Consider the following 25,642-nt stretch of genomic DNA (forward strand, 5'->3'; position numbering starts at 1 on the left):
GGACAGAAGGCACAACAAACCTATCATCCAAACCAATAAAATTCCTTCTTGTCGCCTGTTGGCAGCGCCAGATCGCTTGAGGGGAAGAAATCTGGTGCCGACGTGCGGTGATCCAGCATACCACTGCATGGTGTAGTATGCAAGTCGTTAACATAACACCAATGAAACACCATTCCACTAGTATTACATCCCTCAAAGTGGTACAACAGAAACATATGTGAGTCCAAGGTATGTCTATAGAAGTACACACGAACTATTTACAGAAGATCAACACAGCCTCCTACTTTACAGTGAGGTAAATCTGCAAATAAAGCTCCAAAAGAACAACTTGTAGACTAACGTATGGCTAACTCTATCTCTAGAGGTACTTGGCTTGCTAAATAAATCTGATAGAACTATAGCTACTTAGGTGTACTAAGTTTAGGGAAATGGTTCCCTTCTATTACTAGTCTAGGTTTCCACTATAGCTGATGCATAAGTTGACTTCATTGACTGGGTTCTCCATTTTGTTGTAGTTGACTCCTTTGTCTTTGAGTTTTATGGTAGTTTCTCCTTCGGTGACTTTAAATCTAAGAAGGAGGTTCAAGAGGGAACGAATGAGTACGAGCATACTCAGCAAGTTCAATAATAGAAATAGGGGTATCATGCACTAGCTACAGCCATAGACCAGAAAGTCATAGGAAAATGCAGGTTTTCGTAATCATTTCTTCAAAAGGTTTATTTATTTCGAAAAACTATGTCAGTCAGTCTTCACAGGTTGACCAGAACTTCATGGAGTTCCTTTTCTGCCGCGTTCACAGTTCCTTCCCAAAACAGGGAGTGACAAGTCACAATTCAATACACTATGCAGAGGTGTGTTACTTTACCCATAAGAGAACTTATCCTTGTAGCCAACCGGGCAGCTTATTACCATTCACACTTCCTTGGTGTGAGGTCCAATATAAGATCCAAGCCAATCACTTCCTTCTCCGTGACCCCGCATACCCACCCTTTTGTATTCAGAGGGCCCTTGATCGCTTACTAATCTAGAGCGCTTGATCCTCGGCCATGATACAACCATCATAGACCCTGTTGCACAAGATGTCCACCTGGGATCGGAGAGCTTAATGACCTCTCAACCTTACTGTGGGACCAGCATCACTCACACGTACGGCTACGACAAATAGGCATCCGTTGATATGCGAAAGGAAGAACATACAGCTGACTTCGCCAGAGCCATTATAGATCTTATGGTTAACACATAATATACAGCGCTGGAATCACTGGATGACATTTGTTGTTAATCCTATGTAAATACTTTCCCAGTTGCAATGGAACCTCCACCATCATCTCAAACCATGGTTCCATTGCCCACTACATAGTCATATTCATAATTGTAAAGTGATCTTTTGCTTTTCAATGCAGGAATGATAAGTATAGTACTTTGCACATAATTTGATAAAAATAATCAAATGGCATGAGCAAGAGATGAACTTGCCTTTCTTGACTGCAAGATTATGCAGGCAAGAGCTTCGAGATGATATAAATCCAAATTCTGAAATACAATCATTGTCTGGTAAGGACAATGTTTGAAGAACTAGTAAAGATGCTATAATGCATGAGTATGAGATGTAATCGCTCTAAGCGTAAGCTAACCCCGATGATTTAGAATTGGTGAATTGTAAAGATTTCTTTAGGGTATGCTGCACTTTTAGAGTGGTTCCACAAACAAGGTTCTTATTAGGGTTTGGGGATCTTAGTATCGTAAACAAGTGGTGTGATGCATCATAACAGTCATACACACAAAAGAATTGCATAATATGTAAAGAGAATTTGTCAATTTTAAGTCTTTTAGTGCATGGTTGATGATTACTTATTATATATTTCAAAAGAATAACTTTTGAAGAACATATTATATAAGAATTAGTAAGTATTTCAAGTAAGAATTATTTGCTTATATGGTTTACTTGTTATTTACTTCAAAAGAATAACTTTTGAAGAACATGTTTATTAATGAACAAGAACTACTACAAATAGGAGCTATATGCTTCTAGGGTTTACTAGGATTCCTAAATTAGTTCCTTGGATAAGTATTAGATGAATCTAGAACAAGAAGGTTTCATAACTAACAAGTAGTTACATGATTTAGTTAAGCCTTAGCATATAAAGTGAATTACTACCAAGGTTTGCTACTTCAGGTTTGATCCAAATAATGTTGTATCAAAGAATGGTGATCAATGGAGCTAATATGAAAGTGACAAGTTAGGGTTTACACTTAGGTGATACTAGTTGGTGAGGTATTAGTCAAAAAATAAAAGCATGAAAATGATAACTTCATTTGCATTTGAGTTGATAATAACTTAATAAAATATGAGCATGTTTTGATTTGCTTAGTCTAGATCTATAACTAAGGTTAAGTTCACTTGATCAGATGTTATAAATCCCTAGGGTTTTAGAGTTGAAAACAATTTAGGGTTTTCACATAACATAGTAGGGTTAAGGTCTTTCCTCATATTAGAACTAGGGTTTCCAAGTTGTGATACAATTATTAGAATAATAATTGGGTAATAAAGTTGAAGTTCTTAATAAATTTGAAATAAAAATAAAAATAATATTTTTTATCCTTTTCTAATTTTCTTATTATTTAAAGAAAATGATAAATAGATAAATTTAATTTAGGGTTTTAAAATACCATAATATTTAAGTTAATGATAATATGCTAAAAATAAAAATAAAAATAAAATTATTATTTTATTTAATTGCTAAGTATTTATTATTCATTTGTGAAATTTAACTAATTATTGAATTTTAATTATATTTAGGATAAAAGAAAAGGCATAATTAATAAAGGTTAAAGAATTAAATTTTCATTTTAATAAATTTTTCATATTATATTTTTATTGGGTAGATTTTATTTTTGTGAGCATTTTGATATCTTATTTGTATTTTTCTGAGTTGAAATGAATTTTATATGAGTTGGCAAAGTTTGAGCATTTTTCTGGTTTTTGGATTAAATGAAAAACACTAAACGTGCCGGTTCATTTCTAGCTACTGTCACTGACTAGTGGGGCCATTGACTAGGTCAGATGCCACACAGGCAAAGACCAGTGAATGATGACCAAGGGCCCCACACAGGCAAAGACCAGTGAATGATGACCAAGGGCATCACCGGCGTTTAAAAGCCGGTGGCCAGTACACGGTGGCGCCGCCGATTTAGGGCACCCCGAGATGCGTGGTTAGGGTCATTCGAACGAGCACTGCAAGACGAAGCTAATGGTGGTCTCACTTTTCTAAGGGGAGCACCGGAGCATCGCCGACAACCATCTGCTACGGCGGCGCGCTCTAGCGAATCATCAAACACGGCTACAGATCAAGCTAGGATGCGATTTAAGGCTCTATTGATATCGCTGCGTGTGCTCACCCTGAGGATGCTGGTGGGGTCGATGGAGGCAGGGATGGTCGGGAGCATGCTCAAATTCGCCGATGACCGCCGACAGCAATCGATGAAATTCATCGGCTTGAGGAAGCTTCGGCTCGATTCCTTCCTCCCAGATGATCTACGGCGTCAGGCGCTTCTCCTCGGCTACTCCCCGGAGCTTGGGGTGCCCTCCATCGTCGGGTTCTTGATCGACACCGGCAAGGTGCTGTTGGAGATATGCCCAAGAGACAATAATAAAATGGTTATTATAATATATCTTTGTGTTTATGATAAAGGGATTTCTATTTTCGTGCCCTCGGGTCGTTAGTTGTACTCAGTTTTCCCCAGCCCCTTAGTTTTTCCTCAGTTTTCTCCAAGCCTTTGTCTGAAACCCGCAGAAAGAGCTCAGACGGAAGGAATCCGTTTATTTGAACGTTCGGTGCTGACGTGTGGGGCCGCGTCGTCTGTGGGGCCGCGTCGTGTGGGGTTGGTAGGAAGGGACCGTGTGGGACAGCACGAGACCATGTTTGGTTGTACGTGAGAGCTGGGTTTTGTCTCTCTCGGCCCAAATTGGCATTTTTAACAGCACCTTTTCCCCTCTTTCTCTCTCTGTCTTTTTCACCAAATTAGTATCAAATCTAGAGAAGCTTCTATTTCTGTCTTTCTTCAATTATTTATGCCTTTTGGCCCTCGTTTTTCCCCAATATGGCAGCAAATCTAGTAGCAAATCTAGAAGCTATTATATGATAAATTCACAGCAGCATAATCAGAAAACTAAGTATAATACATAGGTAAACTGCATACAGCAGCCAAAAGCAGCCAATAACATTGTTAATGTTCACGACAAACTAAGCTGAAAAAAAATACAAGACGCAGGCAATGTATGTCCAACAAGAAGATTAGGATACCCCAGGATGAATGAATTTGTTATTCATTCCTTATATATTTCTCCGTCGCTCCAGCCGTGCATTATCCCGAGGAAATATTCATTGAACTCCCTCCGTCTGCAGTGTGCGGCCAATACATCCTCCAAACGGTATGGCCTGTGTTCATTTCTCAGACCGTAGCTTCCTAATCTATGCACATATTGTGGCGACTCATCCCAGGAATTTGTATCATGAAAGTACTCTCTGGTATAACCCAAATCCGCGTAGTAGATGCAGCCAGGTCGAAGAGTCGGGTGCACTCTGGTGTCGACGGAGATACACCGGATATAATGCACGAACAAGGCATGAATGCCAATGTTAGTGACCGGATGGAGAGAGCGGCTCTGAGTGTCCACACGGTACACCACAGGCGTGGTTTTCATCAACACAAGCAGCAGATCACCATCCGACTTCACAAGGTAGAACTTGTCACGTCCAAGTTCTGGAAATGAAATTAGTGTCTCCATCTTGACACTACTCGCGCGCTGCTGCTTCTGTACATTGGTGCACACTATTCTTCCGGACTCAAAATTGTCCGAAGCTATTGCATACAGTTCACCATTGAACGGGGTAATGCAACGCATACTATGGTTCTTGATCGAAAATCTTCCTTCTCCCCAACCATGTTCATATATATCCTTAGTTGGAGTGCTCTCATCGACCCAACCAAGTTCCTCCGGGTAATGTCTGCAAGCGAAGACCATAGTCGGGGAGTTGATTGCAGCGACTGAATCCAGAAAAACAGTTGGCATCTGCGCCTCAAACATAGTGTTCGATGTCTTTGTGAGTGGGTTCAGAAGCCGTATCTTGTGCGGCGGGTTCTTCTGGGCAAACACGATGACGCCACGGGAAAAGCCGACGAAGTAGAATCTAAAATATATTGATGAAGATAACATTCAACACTAAGATTGAAAATAAGAATAGATTAACCCTATAGGTATGGAGGAATTTGAACCTTGCACGAACTGCAGATAGATCTATGGTGACGTAGTGGGATGTGCCGAGATGGAGGAAGGTGAACTCAGCGGCGCGTGGAAGGGCGTGGTCTAGCATGATCCATTCGTGCAGGTGCACGTCGGGATCAGGTAAACCTGAGCGCCAATTTCTACAGACTTGCCTCATAGCAGAGTAGGTGTCCACGTACTCCTCATTCGCCAATAAGCATTCGCCGATCTTGTGAAGTGGTCCGTCAGCCGTGAGACATGCCTAGTTCACGGAGGCGCCGCGCTTGGATGCGCCGCCCTCGGAGGCGACGGGCTCGGCGGCGACGGGCTGGGAGGCGACGGGCTCGGGGGCGATGGCCGCCGGCGCATTCTTCTTCTCCATCGCCGGCAGGGGAGCGCTCGTACGGCGGTTGGGGTTTTTTGGAGAAGTTGATGGGACGTGAGAGGGGTGGTTTCGTGCGTGAGCGAGAATGAGACGTACTGTGTCCAGAGGGAGGGAGACTTACGCGTCCTAAATGCGACCCGCGTCCTACGCGTCCACTATTGCACGTCTGCACCGCGACACGCGTCAACAATGGCACGTCTTCCACTTCTGCACTGCAACACGCGTCCTCGAGTCTAACCCTGGAAATTTAGATATACTCAGGTATACCCTCGAGTCATATACTAGCATTTTTTGTGTGCTCAGTTTTCGCCTTGAGTGCTAATACTGGCTAGTGCAATATACTCAGTTTTACCCTCAAGTGGCTGGTCAACAGAGAGTCAAGAAATGGGATTAACTAGTTAAATGAGTTATTTAATGTGCAAAAAATTCCCAAAAAGAGTGGCACTTACTCATGGAGTCTTTAGCACAAATTGCCACTTCTCAAATCATAGATAAATCATAGATAAATCAAGTTTTACCACCAATTGCCACTTCTCAAATCACCTAGTAGCTATGAAGGTGCATGGTTTTCCACAATAAGCCCTACCCAAAACAGCTTTCCCCAAAACATACTTTGTCTGAATGAGGCCATAATTTTCACACTCATGTATATTTGTATTGCAAATAGTTTGAGGTAGGCCAAGATGGGTTTCATTGTACCAAACACGCATTTTCCATTTTTAAAATCTCATATTTGAATCCCTTAGTCTGTTTACTACTCACTTGCCCTTGGTTTCTTGATACTACTCAGTTTTGCCCTCTCCCTTCACAAATTCTCACAGACACCCAACATTGCCCTGATTGGTCTAGTCGATGTCACACGGATCGTGCCCGCCGACCGTTGATCGTAGGATTTAACAGGCAGGATAACCCCTATCTCTCTCTTTCTCTGGTCGGGGCCACCACCCTCTCTCTCTCTGTCGGCGGTTAGCTTCCACCCTCTATGTATGCTTAAGGGCGGTTACCCAGTACGCTAAAGTTTGGTTTTCTGCATTATTTTTCACGAGCTAAATTATAAACTCTTTTAGGCATTATTTTTCACGCAAAAGATGATACACCATCAACAATTTGTTGTAGCCATTACTTTTCACGCAAAAAAATGATACACCATCACCAATTTGTTTAGCCATTATTTTTCACGCAAAAAAATGATACACCATCACCAATTTGTTGTAGCCATTACTTTTCACGCAAAAAATGATACACCATCACCAATTTGTTTAGCCATTACTTTTCACGCAAAAAATGATACACCATCACCAATTTGTTTAGCCATTACTTTTCACGCAAAAAATGATACACCATCACCATTTCTTTTAGCCATTACTTTTCACGCAAAAAAATGATACACCATCACCCATTTCTTGTAGCCATTATTTTTCACGCAAAAAATGATACACCATCACCCATTTCTTGTAGCCATTTCACGCAAAAAATGATACACCATCACCCATTTCTTGTAGCCATTTCACGGTAAAATGATAAACTATCACGAATTACCATTTCTTTTAGGCATTACTTTTCACGGTAAAATGATAAACTAAATCACGAAGTTCCATTTCCGTCAAAATAGTCCGCATTACTTTTTTGTTGAGATATATACCCCAACAACGGTCATCTCCTCCTTAAATTATTGTGTAAACTCCCACAACGGTCACCTCCTCCTTAATTTATTGTGTAAACCCCTACAACGGTCATCTCTCCCTTATAAACATCCACAACGGCCATCCCTTGTGTCAATAGGTTCTGCCTCTCTCTTCTTCGTTCACATACGCGGAGGGGAAGGGGAAGGGGAAGGGGAAGGGGAAGGGGTGGCCGGGGTGGTGGATCATCATCATTGCCACCACCACCGTCGTCAACACTGCCATTGATCATAGAGGAGTTCTTCATCGTCATCTACGAAGACCCTTTGGTCAAGAAGGTACGTACGCGTTCACACATATATGATGCATGTGATTAATTATGGGCATGTTCTAAAAAACCTTTAATTTCAAACGATCGGCGCTCGATCTCTTTGCAGGCACTCCCAAAAAAGTTTGCGGACTATCTTGATGGCCAGGAGCCAGCTAAGGTGTATCTGCGAGCAGCTGACTGCGGTCCTCGTCTCTGGACCGTGGAGGTCCTATTTGACGGACAAGGCCGGATGTATCTCGACAAGGGCTGGGAGAATTTCGCCATCGTGCACGGTGTGGATTTCGGCTGCTACGTACACTTCAAACATGAAGGCGATGATGTGCTCACAGTGAAGGTGTTCGACGGAACAATGTGCAGGAAGTACTACTACTCAGACGACGAAGATACTGACGATGAAAGTGACGACGACGTGAAGCCATGCATCCATCCCCTTTAGATAAGGGGATTATGACCAAGAATATATATGTAGCTTCATATGCATCGATTTAGAGATCTACTAGCTATTTTCTATATATTTAGAGATCTAGCTATTTTTTATATATTATGCACAATGTTTAGCATAAGAGTCACTTTAGATTAAGCTACGAAAATAGTCACCTGCCATGGGCTGAGGCGGCCCCACAGAGCGGCTCTATATTATATTCTCTAAATAAATAGACAACCCCAGCGGTCATTGGCTGCGGAGGCCCCACAGAGCGGCAATATATGATTTTCTATAAATAAATAGACGACCCCACTGGTCATTGGCTGCGGCAGCCCCACAGAGCGGCAAATATATGTATTTTCCTGAAAAATAGATGACCCCACTGGTCATTGGCTGCGGCAGCCCCTCAGAGCGGCAATATATGACTTTTCCTGAAAAATAGATGACCCCACTGGTCAATTGCTGCGGCAGCCCTATAGAGCAGCCCCATTTGTCAGCACAAGACGGGTCAGAGAGGAACTACCCTCTGTGCAGCCCCACCCGTCAGATTAACGGTAACGATAAGGCCTCTGACTTGACGGCAACCCTCCCGTCCGAGCGTCTGCGAGGGGTTTCAAACTAGAGGGAGGGGAAAACTGAGGAAAAACTAACGAGCTGGGGAAAACTGAGCACAACTAAGGACCCGAGGGCACGAAAATAGAAATCCCTATGATAAATGTTTGCATACCATGCTATAATTGTATTAACCGAAACATTGATACATGTGTGTTATGTGAACAACAAGGAGTCCCTAGTAAGCCTCTTGTATAACTAGCTTGTTGATTAATAGATGATCATCGTTTCATGATCATGAACTTTTTTTTTTGATTAATAACAAGGTTATGTCATTGATGAATGATGTAATGGACACACCCAATTAAGCGTAGCATAAGAGCACGTCATTAAGTTCATTTGCTATAAGCTTTCAATACATAGTTACCTAGTCCTTTCAGCCATGAGATCATGTAAATCACTTATGCCGGAAGGGTACTTTGATTACATCAAACGCCACTACGTAAATGGGTGGTTATAAAGGTGGGATTAGGTATCCGGAAAGTATGAGTTGAGGCATATGGATCAACAGTGGGATTTGTCCATCCCGATGACGGATACATATACTCTGGGCCCTCTCGGTGGAATGTCGTCTAATTAGCTTGCAAGCATATGAATGGTTCACAAGAGACCACATACCATGATACGAGTAAAGAGTACTTGTCGGAGACGAGGTTGAACGAGGTATAGAGATACCGATGATCAAACCTCAGACAAGTAAAATATCGCGTGACAAAGGGAAGCAGTATCGTATGTAAATGGTTCAGTCGATCACTAAGTCATTGTTGAATATGTGGGAGCCATTATGGATCTCCAGATCCCGCTATTGGTTATTGATCGGAGAGAGGTCTCAACCATGTCTGCATAGTTCGCGAACCATAGGGTGACACACTTAAGGTTTGATGTCATTTAAGTAGATATGGAATATGAAATGGAGTTCGAAGTTTTGTTCGGAGTCTCGGATTGGATCCAGGACATCACGAGGAGTTCCGGAATGGTCCGGAGAATAAGATTCATGTATAGGAAGTCATTTTCCAAGTTTGAAAATGATCCGGTGCATTTATGGAAGGTTCTAGAAGGTTCTAGAAAAGTCCAGAAGAAATCACCATGGAAGGTGGAGTCCCAGGTGGACTCCACCTGGCATGGCCGGCCAACCCTAAGGGGGAGGAGTCCCAGGTGGACTCCACCATAGGGGCCGGCCAACCCCCCCCCCCCCCCCCCCCAAGGAAAGGTGGGAGTCCCACCTTGAGTAGGACTCCCATCTTGAGTAGGTTTCCCACCTTATGGCAAGTTTTGGGTTGGGGCCTTATTCGAAGACTTGTAATCCAACTCTTGGGGGTTCCACCTATAAAAAGAGGGACAAGGGGAGGGTGGCCGGCCACTCTAGCCTCCAACCTTGGCTGCCCCCTTTGTGGCCGGCGCCCAAGGCCCCCCTCTCCCCAAACCCTAGCGCCCTCCTCCACATACTACTCCCGCAGCGCATAGGCGAAGCCCTTCCGGAGTTCCCACCACCACCGCCACCATGTCGTCGTGCTGCCGGGATTCCGAGGAGGATCTACTACTTCCGCTGCCCGCTGGAACGGGGAGGAGGACGTCGTCTTCATCAACACCGAATGTGTGACCGAGTATGGAGGTGCTGCCCGTTTGTGGCACCGTCAAGATCTTCTACGCGCTTTTGCAAGCGGCAAGTGATCGACTACATCCACCACGAGATCTAATCTCGTTAGGCTTTGGAAATCTTCAAGGGTTAGTCTCGTGATCCCCTCGTTGCTACCGTCTTCTAGATTAGATCTTGGCTTGTGTTTCGTTCTTGCGGTAGGAATTTTTTTCTATGCTACGAATCCCATCAGTGGTATCAGAGCCGTGTCTATGCATAGATTGGTTGCACGAGTAGAACACAATGAATTTGTGGGCGTTGATGCTTTGTTGTCTTTAGTTCGTGTACTTTGCATCTTGCGGCATGGTGGGATGAAGCGTCTCGGGCTAACTTTACATGACCGCGTTCATGAGATTTGCTCCACGCTCGACATGCAACTTATATTGCATAAGTGGCTTTGCGGGTGTTTGTCTCTCCCACCATAGTGAAGATTCAATTTACTCTTTCTATTGACAACACTAGTATCACCGTTGTGGTTCATGTTCGTAGGTAGATTGGATCTTACTCGAAAACCCTAAACCACGTAAAATATGCAAACTAAATTAGAGGCGTCTAACTTGTTTTTGCAGGGTTTGGTGATGTGATATGGCCATGATGTGATGATGAATATGTATGAGATGATCATTATTGTATTGTGGCAACCGGCAGGAGCCTTATGGTTGTCTTTATATTTCATGTAATAGTATTATTTCAAAGTAGTTGTAATAGTTGCTACATGTGGTGAACAACCATGAAGACGGCGCCATGGATCTTGACGCTACGCTGACGATGATGGAGATCATGCCCGTTGATGATGGAGATCATGTCCGTGCTTTGGAGATGAAGATCAAAGGCGCAAAGACTAAAGGGCCATATCATATCACATATGAATTGCATGTGATGTTAATCCTTTATGCATCTTATTTTGCTTAGATCGCGACGGTAGCATTATAAGATGATCCCTCACATTAATATCAAGATAATAAAGTGTTCTCCCCTCGTATGCACCGTTGCTACAGTTTGTCGTTTCGAAGCATCTCGTGATGATCGGATGTGATAGACTCTACGTTCACATACAACGGGTGTAAGCCATGTTTGCACACACGGAATACTTGGGTTTGCTTGACGAGCCTAGCATGTACAGACATGGCCTCGGGACAACGGAAACCGAAAGGTTGAACACGAGTCATATGGATGATATGATCAACATGTTGATGTTCACCATTGAAGCTACATCATCTCACGTGATGTTCGGTTTTGGTGTAGTGAATATGGATCGTGTACCACTAAACAACTATGAGGGATGTTGTATTAAGTGGGAGTTCATTAGTAATAAGATTAAAACATGAACTAATTATCATGAACATAGTCTGATAGTATTTTGAATTAAATTTGTAGTATTGGCATCCGTTTTCTACCATGCGCTAGTCTTGTAATTGAGATAGAAATACTATTAAGTCTGACAAGAAACTTTATGGACTGGTACCGTATTGCTAAAGAATCAAGAAATGATTAAGTCCTATTGCAAACTTTTAGTAAACCTCACATTGCTGATTCAAAGAACAATGGTTTCAATTAGTACCCATAATCATCTTGTCTCTGTGAAACTTGAAGTTCAAATATGTTTGAAAAGTAAGGAGCTGAAAATTTTGTTTTCAGAAATAAGCAAGGTATGAGATATATGTGATATCTAAGACCTTGTTGCAAGATGATAGAATATAATTTGGTGAGACTACATAAACTCATAAGTTTTATGGGAATGTATGAAGGTTGAAGACGCCAGGCGTCCAAATCCTCCAACTATTGGGGCACTAACGATATTCGCATATCCATGAATTGATCATGCTTAGTATGCACCGTTGCTAAGACTCGTCGTTTCGAAGCATCACGTGGTGATCGGGTGTTATAGATTCTACGTGTGCATACAACGGGTGCAAGCCAGATTTGCACATGCGAATACTGAGGTTAAACTTTACGAGCCTAGCATGTACAGACATGGTCTCGGAAAGTTGTCATGATATGATGGATAAAATTATGAGTGAAAGTGTTCATCATATTACAAAGTTACTAATAATGAAATCTGGAACACTTGTCATATGATGATCAACTTCAAAGTAAGAACCTCAAGGTTATTGGTATTTGACCAACAAACCTAGAAGTTATTGATGTTGAAGTGTTTTTCTGAATAATGAGGAAAGCTAAAAGAGAAACTACAAAAGATTATTGGCAGAAAGAAAGAAAAGACTAGAAAGTCTAGCTCAGGTATATATAGTTGATATACATGTTATGAATGTATTCCGGGTTTTGTCACACAATAAAATTATTGGGTATTTGTACCAGATTGGTTGGTATGAGATGTCATACAATACAACGCAATACAAGAATACGATGGCCTAAGTGACTGATAAGGAATATGGTAATAATGCACGTCTGGAACATAATAAAGTGTTATTATGTTTGTCGTTGGCATTCTACCTAGCCCTTAGAATTTATAATAAAGAACTTAATAAATTGTTATTTTACTCTGGTCAAATGAAAACAATGAGTTGTTCAAATTATGACATTACTCCATATACGATGGATAAGTTATTATAAATCTTAATGGTGAAACACAAATACATAACACTGACGGTAAAATACCATAAGGCAAATGATTTGAATTCCACTTATTGTAGAACCGCCATTTAGGTTATATTAGAAAGGAACGATGAAGGAACTCCATGCAAATGGATTTTTGGAGTCATTTGATTTTTGAATCGTTTGGCGCTTGCAAATCTTTTCTAAAGAGAATGACTAAAATACCGTTCATAGGCCAAAAGTTGAACGGGCAACTAACTTAGTGGAAAAATACATGATGATGTATGTGGTTCACTGGGCATAGTTGTGTGCGGGAGATTCTTCTACTTCATGAAAACTTCTAACAATGAATTGAGTATATATGTGTGGATATATTCGATAAGGAAGAAGTTTGAAACATTTGAATGGATTCAAATAAATTTCAGCATGAAGTGGAAATCATCGTAATAGAAAAGTCAAATATCTATGATTGGATCATGGTGGAAATATTTGAATTACGAGTTTTAGCGAACATCTAAGAGAGTTATGAAATTGTTTTACAACTCACGTTTCTTGGAGTATCATAATGATGATGGAGTATTCGAGAGGCGTATCCAAACCTTGTTTGGTTAATGATGAGATAAAATAAAATAATGCCATTATATTTTTGTGGATTATGCTTTAGAGACTACCGCTTTTACACTGAATAGAGCATCATCATGATCCGTTGAAATGACACCATACGAGTTATGGCATGGGTATAAACCCTAATAGTCATTTCTTAAATTTTTTGGTATATGTAAATAAGTTTACAACCAAATTCGGATGAATGTCTTTGTTGGTTATCCCATAGAATTGATTGGGAATTCTTTCCACTATGAAGTAAAAGACAAAAGTGTTTGTTAATGTTACTTGCTTATTTCCAAGAAATTGTTTTCTAGCGAAGTATTTGAGTGGGAGGACAATAGAACTTGATAAAGTTTATGAACCTGAGCATAATGATCAGAGTAGCGCATCATCGGAAATTGGTTCCGGAAGCGGCCACGACGATCATGGCTCCCATGACTACAAAGTGTTTTAGCCATGGAGATCGAAGTACCTATTGAACCTTGTAGGTATGGTTTACTTTGTGATCAAATAAATGATTTGTGGACAAAGGATTGATTTTGAACAATGATAAACCAACTACAAATAAAGAAGTTATGATGGGCCCTGACTCCGTTAAAATGGCTATGCGCCATGAAATCCAAGATAGATGAATACTTTTGAAAGTAAATGGATCTATAAAATTGATGGACTTAGATGGAATATCCTTGAATAAGCTCGAATTGTCGAAAGATTGTTTACGACAAAGTTCAAAGAGTTGACTACGATAAGATTAGATCTTCAGTAGCAATGCTTATAGTCTATGTGGATTATTATAGTAATCGCTATATATTTCTTTTATGAGATATGCTAGTAGGATAGCAAAATACATTACTTAACATAAGTGTGTATTAAAGGTGTCTACAAGATACAACCAAGAGTTTTGCTGGTCCGTGAAATACTAGATAGGTATACAAACTTCAATTGGATGAAGTGAGTATCGCGGAGTTGGAATCTTTACCGGATGAAATAGTCAAAGAGTTTTTTGATTTCATCAGAAACGATGAAGATGCTTGCATTTGCAAGAAATTAAGTGGGAGCGCTAAGACATATTTATAATACTTTATGTAGATGACATATAGTTGGTTATAAATGATGTAATTATATACTTGATTATAAAAGGTTTCATTGAGAATTAACTTCAATGAAAGGATATGGACTGAAACATATTAAGTGTCAAAGATCTATGAAGATAGATTGAAACACATAATAAGTTTAAGTCAAAGTACATAGAATGGATATTGAAGTAGTTCAATATAGAAATATTAAGAAGGTGTTCTTTTCATGTGAAGGTTTAACAAGACTTGAGTGTATTTGACACTCGATGAGTAAAAACACATGAGTGATTTTAGATCACGAATAAATATGTACAAAATCAGATGTCCTGTGCTCTAAAAAGTTAGGAGCATATACCAGAATGATTCATGTGATGATCATTGGATAATAGTAAGAATATCCCTGAGTGCTTTAGAAGAACCAAGGATATATATATTTTTGTATGGGGTAATGACAAACAAATCACTGTAAGGTGTTACACCGATATTAGTTTGGTCACATATAAAAACGAATTTCAAATCTCCATTAGGCTAAGTATTGTTTAAAAGGTAGCACAATGTAGATTTAGAAGAGTTCTAAATATTGTGATGGATTCTACAAATGAAGGCAGAGTATGTTATGTCAGAACTTCGAAGCTATATTGTGTGTGACAATATTAGTGACATATTTCAGACCGCGGAATTAAGGTTCCACCAGAAGACCGAACATATACAATTAATGCCGACTCATTTGGAAAATGAGTGATGCGTTGAGACGCAAATGAATTACAAAATACATACGTTTCTGAGCATGTCAGATTCGTTGACTAAAACCTCTCCCGTGAGCAAAACATGATAAAGCACCAGAAGGCCAGGGTGTTATATCTTTACAAATGTAAACTAGATTATTGACTCTAGTGCAAATGAGAGACTGTTGGAGATATGCCCAAGAGGCAATAATAAAATGGTTATTATAATATATCTTTGTGTTTATGATAAATGTTTGCATACCATGCTATAATTGTATTAACCGAATCATTGATACATGTGTGTTATGTGAACAACAAGGAGTCCCTAGTAAGCCTCTTGTATAACTAGCTTGTTGATTAATAGATGATCATCGTTTCATGATCATGAACATTGGATGTTATTAATAACAAGGTTATGTCATTGATGAATGGTGTAATGGACACACCCAATTAAGCGTAGCATAAGATCACATCATTAAGTTCATTTGCTATAAGCTTTCAATACATAGTTACCTAGTCCTTTCGACCATGAGATCATGTAAATCACTTATGCCGGAAGGGTACTTTGATTACATCAAACGCCACTGCTTAAATGGGTGGTTATAAAGGTGGGATTAGGTATCCGGAAAGTATGAGTTGAGACATATGGATCAACAGTGGGATTTGTCCATCCCGATGACGGATAGATAACTCTGGGCCCTCTCGGTGGAATGTCGTCTAATTAGCTTGCAAGCATATGAATGGTTCATAAGAGATCACATACCATGGTACGAGTAAAGAGTACTTGTCGGAGACGAGGTTGAACGAGGTATAGAGATACCGATGATCAAACCTCGGACAAGTAAAATATCGCGTGACAAAGGGAATCGGTATCGTATGTAAATGGTTCAGTCGATCACTAAGTCATCGTTGAATATGTGGGAGCCATTATGGATCTCCAGATCCCGCTATTGGTTATTGGTCGGAGAGAGGTCTAAACCATGTCTGCATAGTTCGCGAACCCTAGGGTGACACACTTAAGGTTTGATGTCATTTAAGTAGATATGGAATATGAAATGGAGTTCGAAGATTTGTTCGGAGTCTCGGATTGGATCCAGGACATCACGAGGAGTTCCGGAATGGTCCGGAGAATAAGATTCATGTATAGGAAGTCATTTTCCAAGTTTGAAAATGATCCGGTGCATTTATGGAAGATTCTAGAAGGTTCTAGAAAAGTCCGGAAGAAATCACCATGGAAGGCGGAGTCCCATGTGGACTCCACCTGGCATGGCCGGCCAACCCTAAGGGGGAGGAGTTCCAGGTGGACTCCACCATTGGGGCCAGCCAAATCCCCCAAGGAAAGGTGGGAGTCCCACCTTGAGTAGGACTCCCATCTTGAGTAGGTTTCCCACCTTATGGTAAGTTTTGGGTTGGGGTCTTATTCGAAGACTTGTAATCCAACTCTTGGGGGTTCCACCTATAAAAAGAGGGACAAGGGGAGGGTGGCCGGCCACTGTAGCCTCCAACCTTGGCCGCCCCCTTTGTGGCCGGCGCCCAAGGTGTAATAACCCAGAATATAGGAACAACGAAGGGTAGATTTAGAAATGGGATGTGCATTTCATCGCAAAACGGGGGAAATTTTCGCGCCTTATTGCAACTAAACCTAAGAGGGATCGAGGTTCTCTCTCATTTTGCACTTAGGGTTAGGCAATGTGAGTTAGGGAAATTTCGACATGATCTCTTTTGTATCTTGTTGATTTGGGGAATTGATTTCATTTGACAAATAAGATGCATTTGGAATATCAAACATTAAGTATAAATGAATATGGAAATTGAATTCACAATTCAAAAACAAATTATGAATTTAAATAACTTTGAATTTCAAAGTGAATAATAAATACAACATTTATTCCAGAATATAAACATTACACAAATCAAAAGCTCATAAGTAAAATTTGAGCTTTATTGATATCACAACACAGATTACATTGTCTTTACAATATTCTTGATACAAGAATTGATGAATAATAAACAGGAATGAAAATGAAGATTACAATATTGCTCCTAAACTAAAACCTAGACTAAATGACTTGAAGTATATCTTCATGGTCATATTCATCTTCAAAACCTGCAACATAAATCACAAGTGCTAAACCAGAATGTAAGTGTTAGCAATTTCAGTTTGGACAGTTAACACAAACACACAGAATTCAGTTTGGACAGAACCAGCCGTCCTGTACACTTGTGCTTGTCCAAAACTCTGGACAGCACAAGATAAGGGCAACAGCAGACCAAACCTGAGCACCACCAGGGGCTCAAGTTTCAGCATATGAGAGCACACAGCTCATGTGTGCTGGGCAGGCCACAGCAAGGCAATGCACAAGCTTAGTCACCAAAGCAAGCCAGGCTTGTGTGTCATTACAAGAACAGAAGTAGGGTTCATATAAAAGGGGCACAAACCCTAGAAACAGTAACCAGTCGACCAGATAAGGATTCACAAGGTAAGGGTGTAGCAAGAACAAGCACAGTTCATCCAGTTCTTGCTCAAGAACAGAACCAACACACACAACCACTCAACCACCAGAAATCATGGTGACCTGAGAAGATCATCCAAGACCTGGAGGTGAAGGGCTGTGACACAAACCACAAGTCTGCATCAACACAAAATCTCAATCTAGGAGCTGGAACAAGGTATACCAAATACCTGGACAGATCCAATGGATCTGATCCATCATATGCATGAAATAAGCATGGGATGAGCAGATGCTCATATGGGTAGATCATCACTTGGTTTTCACCAAGGAATACTGCCAGTCAAAAGCCACTAGAATAAAAAGCATCTAGGTACAGATCTTATACACAGAAACTAGCACATATGCACAGATGCACACACTAGCCAGATTAGATGCATAGATAGCACCAGTAGATGGCAGGGATTAGCAGCTAAGACTACACAGTAAATCCTAAGCATGCAACCATCAGAAACCCTAGATTTCTTCACAGGCAAGCATATTGGCATTCATATTTATTATGATCCCCAAATATGCAAGCAAAGATGAGTAGCCAACAAGATCCAACCAACCATGTGAGCAACCAGTCAGTAGCAAGGCTACTGAGGTCATATCACACTTAGCACCAATTAAGAGAAAGCCAAATATATCACATCATTATCCAAGAATGGATTCAGATTCAATTGCTTGCCAGATAATCATGAACAGCCAAATCATTTGCAAGCAAGTCATTTAAATCATTACTGCATAAGCATTCATCATAATTTAATTAATACAAGCATGAATTTATCACAGATCCATGCTTAGCACTGACAGTAGCTTGAGTAAGCAATAGCATAGTGATGCTTGAGCATCAGCATCACAAGGAAATTGAATCACTTAGCCACAATATTAACCAGTAAGTTATCACTGACAATCAATTGATCAAATGGATCAATTATAGCAAGCCAAGCTACACAGGGAAAATTAGCCAACAAGCAAGGAATGATCCAATGGATCATTGGCTTGCATAGGAAGCACTGAAGCATATCACAGGCATCACTGGCCTTCACAAGTGTCACTGATGCATAGCAGTACACCTAGACAAGCAAGCATGATATCCCAGTAAGCATAGCAAGCTCATAAGCATGAACAGCATAGCAGTAAGCAAGCAACACATGACATGCACAGCCAGCAACACACACTGGCCAGTACCAGAAATTGGTAAATTGGCCAGAGCTTGCAGTTAACAGAAGCACAGGCAAATTGCACAGCAATAGCATGGCTCTGTGTGATCACAGGATCACCAGAGAGCAACAGAACATGAGGAGGAAGAAGAACAGTGGCAAGGGAGGCGCACAGAAGAGAAGGAAGAGATGCCACACTTACTTGCGCCTGGAAGCAGAAGCTAGGGCATGGCGAGGCAGTGCTCGCGCGGCCCTAATAGCTGCAAGTCCAGGGTAGGCGCCGACGTTACGCCGGCGAACCCAGACACGAACCAGCACCACCGTAGCAGAAGCACCTGGGGCGACGGCACGAGTACTGCGAGCAGCACCCGCGCCAGGTCAACCCAGGAGCACACCCATCGTCGGCGAGGACGAGAGCTCACCGGAGTTCATCGAGGCGATTCTCCACGAGATCCAGGACGGAGGCGATTCGCCAGGAGAGGACGAGAAGGAGAAAACTGCGCGGACAGATCGATAGATCTGCACGCGGCGGTTCTAGATCGGTAGGTGGCTACGACGGAGGAGCACGGCGATGGCCGGAGCGAGGCGGCGGCCATGGCGGCGACGCCATCGCCAGGGCGTCGCGAGAGAGGCTAGGGTTAGAGACGAAAAGCGAGAGAGGGCCGAGTGAGTGAGAGCGGTGGGCCGTTCGGCTCCACCGAGCCGCTATGGGGCAAGCCTTAGTGGGCTGTCCCATGGGCTTAGGTTAATGGGCTGGGCCCAATATGGGTCCAGGGGGTATTTTGGTCTTTTAACATTTAATAAAAGGCCAGAACTTTACCAAATTTTAATAAATCAAATACAACTCTAAAAATCCATTAAAAATTGGATTAATGAATAAAAAATAAATCTTAACAAGAATAAAATATGAAATGAATTTATGAGACAAATTCAAAATTATGAATTTTAAGAATTTAAATAAAAACTTGGAATTTTAAACTATTATTTCCTTGTAATTAAAATTCAAGGAAAAATCTCAAATAAGTTCAAATACTTATTTTCAAACATTTCAAAATGAAATTCTATTATTCCAAGTCATTTCTTTTGAAAAAGGGTATTTTTCCCAGAAAAATACTATACTCCTTTTTATTCCAAAAACTATAGAGGTAACTCTATAATTTTCAATTATTTTTGGAATGATTAAGGGAATTACCAAGTAAATAGTTTTACTTTGTATTGTTGTACTTTGTGTGAATTCAAATGGTTTATACTTTTAAATCAATTGCAAGTTACAGTCAAAGACATAAATCTTAAATGCAACCCTAAATTGTAATAACTCATTGGGGTAAAGGGATTCAACATAAAATAATACATCCATGATTGCATTATTTGGATTTTATAACATTGTCCTTACCGGACAATGATGCTTCTTACAGAACCCGAGGTCCAGGTTCCATCAACTGCATTGAACTGCACTATCTCGCAGTCCACAGGCAAGTTCACCCTTGCTCATGTCAACTTGAGTATTTTCTACTACTTTAATGCAAAGCTATATATACTTATCATTCCTGCCTCGCAAATAAAATGTTACTTTCCAACTATGAATATGACTATGTGGCTGGCAATGGAACCATGGTATGTGTTGATATGGTGGAGGTTCCATTGCAATGGGTTATATCACCCTAGGATTAAATTACCAATGCCGTCCAGTGATTCTAGCGCCGTACAAATCGCGTTGAGCATGAGATCTATAATGGCTCTGGGGAAGCCAGCCGTATCTTTTCCCTTCTGCACGCCAACGGATTGGTAGAGCCGGCGGGGTGTTGGAGGCACTGCCGTAGGTTGGGATGGCCTTTTAAATCCCCATCCATTAGTGATGATGGCTCTACGATCTATGAAGGATTGTCCGGAGTACACCATGAGTAAAGCCGTATTATCGGGGGAAGTCTACTGGAGGTGTACGGTTGGACAAAAGGGTGGGTTTGCAGTCGCGGAGAAGGCGGTGTGGGCTTGGATCTTTATACCTGGCCTCACACCAAAGGAAGTGTGAACGGGGGAAGTCCCTGCGGATGGCAAAAAGGGTGAGATCTCTTGTGGGAAAAGTAACGCACCTCTGCAGAGTGTATCAAATTGTGGCTGTCACTCCTTGTTCCGGGAAGGGAACTGCGAACGCGGCAGGAAAGGAACTCCACGAAGTTCTAGTCAACCTGTGAAGACTGACGGGCATAGTTTTCATAATAAAAGCAACCTTTTGAAGAAATGTTTTCAAAACATGCATTGACCTGAGATTTCCTGATCAATGGTCGTAGCTAGTGCATCAAACACCTTTTTATTCTTTTAGAACTTGCTGAGTACCTCTGTACTCACTTTCTTTCGACACCCTTGCTAGACTATGATCCGGAAGTGGAGGCTATCAACGATGGAGCACCAGAAGGAAGCTACGAGCTGGTCTACGAGGAACCTGATCTTACCGGCGGAGTGGAAGGCGTAGACTATGGGATAGTCTACGGACCCTATGACACGGAGGTGGAGGAGTAGTGATATACCTAGCATCATAGAGCCGAGCAGCGTAGAACTTACCTAAATAAGCTGTTGAGCTCTTTCATCTATAGTATGAGTTGTAATCGTACCTTAGTAGTATCTTAGGGTGTTCTCATAGGACCTGTGAGAATACCAACTTGTTAAGACAATGTTTGTAATAAAGTATGGAGTGTTATGACCTGCAATGTTTCTGTTGTACCACTCTGAGGGATATGGCAATTTGTGAAGAAGTCCCTTCACAAAGATCATATCAACGACTTGTATACTACAACATGCAGTGGTATGCTGGGTCACCGCAGCTGGTATCAGAGCAAATGTTGCGACCTTAGGTTGGAAAAACCTAGTATAGGGAAGAAGCCTGTAGGAGTCTAGTAGAAATAGTAAAGGATTCTCTAGAAGTATGGTGATTATTCACTTGAGAATAGCAAAACCATATATTTTAGTGCGATAATTCTTTATTATAGCTATTATGATGCATTATCACTACTAATATTCTGTTTTTGTATACAGCCATAATGGCGTACACGTTTCCTAAGAGGACTATGAGAAAGGTTGAGGGTTGGCTCGGTGATTATGATGGACCAATAACAGCTCTCCTGTGTGGGATGCTGAAGGAACTTCATTGTGATCCACGGATACTTGTTCTCAAGTATACCTATTATGACGGAGAAATCCTAACCAAGTGTAGAGTCTCGGTCCAATTACCGGCGCAACTGCTGATGAGTCGTATAATGCCATACGGAGAAGCCAAAACTATCACCACAGCCTACCACATGGCCCTATTCAAGGCAATCCTTGAGATAAGGCAGCACAAGTCAGTAGAACTGCTATGTTCAGAGTTTTCTCATATACCTCATGCCGAGGAAGATGAGGATCCCACTCTTAATCATTTGGTGTTAGCACACAGAAGTCCTGAAGCTGCAGCACAGCACATGGATAGCTGTAAGTCTTTATTGACCACGATGTACCTTTTACACATGAAGATGAGAGGTGAGATTGACCACATGCTAGCTGAGTTCACGGACCCTGATAAAGTCCAAGCTCGGATGCATGATTTGAGGGCACAACCCCAATATACAACACCCTTCTTTAGCCTCAACAGCCCTGTAGATTTGAGTGACCAGTTGCCCAAGAGAGATCCACTTACGCCCAACTTTATCCCACACTATCCACACGTGTCAGCATCCACTACTAGGAAAAGGCCTATAGCTGCGCAGGTTATTGCCGGCGCACTAAGCTTGTGGTACGCCGGTGATATTTACCGCCGGCGCACTATTATTTTGGTCCGCCGGTGGTACAAGTATACCGCAGGCGAATATTTTTGGTGGTGCGCCGGGGCTAAAGGACCTGCCAAGGTTGATGGTGCGCGCGAAGCTACAACTGATGCGTGGCACATGCCACCGGCGGACCACCTACCAGGTGCGCCAGCGCGAGGTAGCCACCTCCGGCGGAGTAAAACCATGGTCCGCCGGCGACAATTTGGCCTCATGCGCACCTAGCTACCTAGCAGGGTCGATCGATCCTAGCTAGTGAGGAGTGCGTGTATGTCAGCAGAGCAGCGTGCTGCCACAGCGTAGCTCCATGGTGCATGAACCAGCTTTTAATTTGATGCCCACCACAAGACAAAAAGCCAGGAAATAATTAATGCCGCACGGAGCAGAGACTCTCTTTCTTTCTCCTTTTTCTTTCTCTCTCTCGCGTTGCCGGCGGACCACTAGCTTCTTCTCCGCTCGGCACTAGCTCCAGCACTAGCTCCGCCCAAATCTTCAACACCACCGATCCGTTCTCCAAATCTTCCTTCCTCCACAGATCCGTTCTCCAAATCTCCAAATCCGCAGGGCCGCCGACGCATCCTACGCCGGATCCGAACGCGCCTCATCCCCCTCCTCCTCTTCCTCCAGGCACCTCACAGACTTCTGAGAAAATTCCTCCATGGCCGCCGCGGTCGACGCGCTCGTGCAGCTCGCCGTCCTGGCCGCGCTGTGCTTCCTCCTGATCCCACAACTCAACCTCCTCCTCCTCTCTCTATCCACCCTGATCCACCCAGCCACCCCATACCTCTCCGCCACCGCCATCGCGGGCGCCGCGGCGGCCCTGGAGGCGTGCGCCCTCTGTTGGGCCCTCCTGCAACGCCAAGCGCGCCGGTGTGGGAAGCCGCGCTGTCGGGGGCTCAGGAAGGCCGTGGAGTTCGACATCCAGCTCGAGACGGAGGAGTGCGTGCGCGGCCGGACCAGCCTCGCCGCCTGTCCTGCCGCCTGTCCGGGCACTTCTTCTCCGTCTACGACAGCCGCAGCGGCAAGAACGGCGAGCGTCGATGCGGCAAGGACGGCGACACGGAGCTCCGGCCGGCGGTGGAGGAAGACGTTTGGGACCCGATTGCGTTTTTATTTTCTTTTTAGGGTGGTCGCTGTAATTATCCTGCGAGTTGTAATGTGACAGCCTGCTGCCATGTGCAGCCTTTTTTTTTTATTCTTAAAATCCCACAGCGCCGGCGAACCTAACCTACTGCGCCGGCAATGTTTTGTATTTCCTCTGGCGAATGTACTGGTGCGCCGGAAGTACATAGGTGTCACCGGCGTCTTCCCTCTGGCGGGCGGTAGTGCGCCGGGAATAGCCCATTTTAGTTCGCCAGCAGTAGCACTTTTCCTAGTAGTGATCGTATGATATTTGATATGGGGGAGATCATTCATGGAATTTAAACTGCTCGGAGTCACCGATCGAGAACTCGACGGGTTGGCGTTTCGGGGAACCTTTCGGAGATGAGGAGGAGCCGATTCCATGTGATACAGAAGATGAAAATGGTGGGGTTAACCAATAAGTTGACCAACACTACGGGCAGGAAGAGAAAGGTACTGATTCCATTTCTTTAGATTTGGAGATGGGATTATCTAAACCATCACAGTACGAAGAAGGTGAGAGCTCTGGAGTTAAGAAGAAGAAGAAGAAGATGAGGGGTCAAGTGAATAGAAACCCTTCATGGATGACGGAAGAAGGAGGTATGTATCCTACTGGGGATACATACGAGTCATTGTCTAGCTACTTAGGCATGACTGATCTCTGTCTCGGCACTTCGTCCGATTCAGATTACATACCTACTGGAAGGACCTTTGTTCCGGATGGTGTCCGGAAGACAAGTCGCTGTACCGGATGGACCCCAGGGATGTATGCGGAGGCGAATGAAGACGATGAGGAGTAGAGTTCCAAGGAAGAATAAAGTAATCTAGGTGGTATTGTAATAGAACGTATTTTAAATTCCGTTGGCTTGGGCTTTGAGCCAAATAAGTGGTTTATATATACCACATGTAATATAAGTTTGTGAGTGTGTTATGTATTATACAAAGTATATGCATAATAAATGTTTGTTTTGGATTTGCTTCTTGATTTTATTGTGTGACTAGTTCTGGGCAATGAGTTGAGCTCAGAAAACATTCGCATGGTGTAATTATGAGTAATCGCTCTTTGTTACAGGACTAGGGGGAAATGGCGTTAGTAGAAACCGAAGATGCTCGGAGAGAGCGAGAGGCGAGAGAAAAAGAGGAGGCAGATGCAGCAGCTAGAGCGGAGAATGCACCACCACCACCACACCCAATGATGCACCCAGACTTCCAACAGTATATGAGGTCAATGGAGGAAGATAGGAGGCGTTACCAGGAAAGCCAGAGCAAGAACATGCAAGATTTCTTTACCCACGTCATCAATGATAGGGGTAATGAAGGCAAGGGAGTAACACTATCGGACTTCCAAAATGCAAGACCACTACCATTTACATCAGCTCCAGAACCAATGGATGCTGAAGACTGGCTCATGGATACGGAACGGAAGTTGAAGACCGTTGGTTGCAACGATGAGGAGAAGATTCGATACACTACTTATCTGTTGTCAGGACCAGCAGCGTCATGGTGGGAGAACCTTGTAGCAGTACACCCTCCAGATAAGGTATTCACCTGGGAGGAGTTCAAGAAGAAGTTTCGGGATGCTCATGTTCCGGACAGTGTGGTGGAGCTGAAGAAGAGGGAGTTTGAAGAACTAAGACAGAATACTGCACCAATCATGCAGTATGTTCGGGATTTCAACAGGTTATCCAGGTATGCACCTGAAGATGTAGATACAGAGGAGAAGCGGAAGAAACGGTTCATGAAAGGCATGAATCCATACATGAAGATGCAACTAAGGTTGGCACGGACTGCCGAATTCCAGGAACTGATTGACTCAGCAATCACTTTCGAG

The 25,642-nt window shown here is 42.6% G+C and overlaps 1 protein-coding gene across 1 annotated transcript; it reads left to right on the plus strand.

Moving 5' to 3' along the window:
• Nucleotides 1-23,347: 23,347 nt before the first annotated feature.
• Nucleotides 23,348-23,828, plus strand: LOC127339923 (uncharacterized). The gene is made up of 2 exons (XM_051365715.1): nucleotides 23,348-23,672; nucleotides 23,815-23,828. Exons 1-2 carry the CDS (start codon nucleotides 23,348-23,350, stop codon nucleotides 23,826-23,828), a joined length of 339 nt encoding a protein of 112 aa, XP_051221675.1.
• The last annotated feature ends 1,814 nt before the right edge of the window (nucleotides 23,829-25,642 follow it).

The sequence above is a fragment of the Lolium perenne genome, chromosome 3 (assembly GCF_019359855.2).
Source record: "Lolium perenne isolate Kyuss_39 chromosome 3, Kyuss_2.0, whole genome shotgun sequence".
NCBI lineage: Eukaryota > Viridiplantae > Streptophyta > Magnoliopsida > Poales > Poaceae > Lolium > Lolium perenne.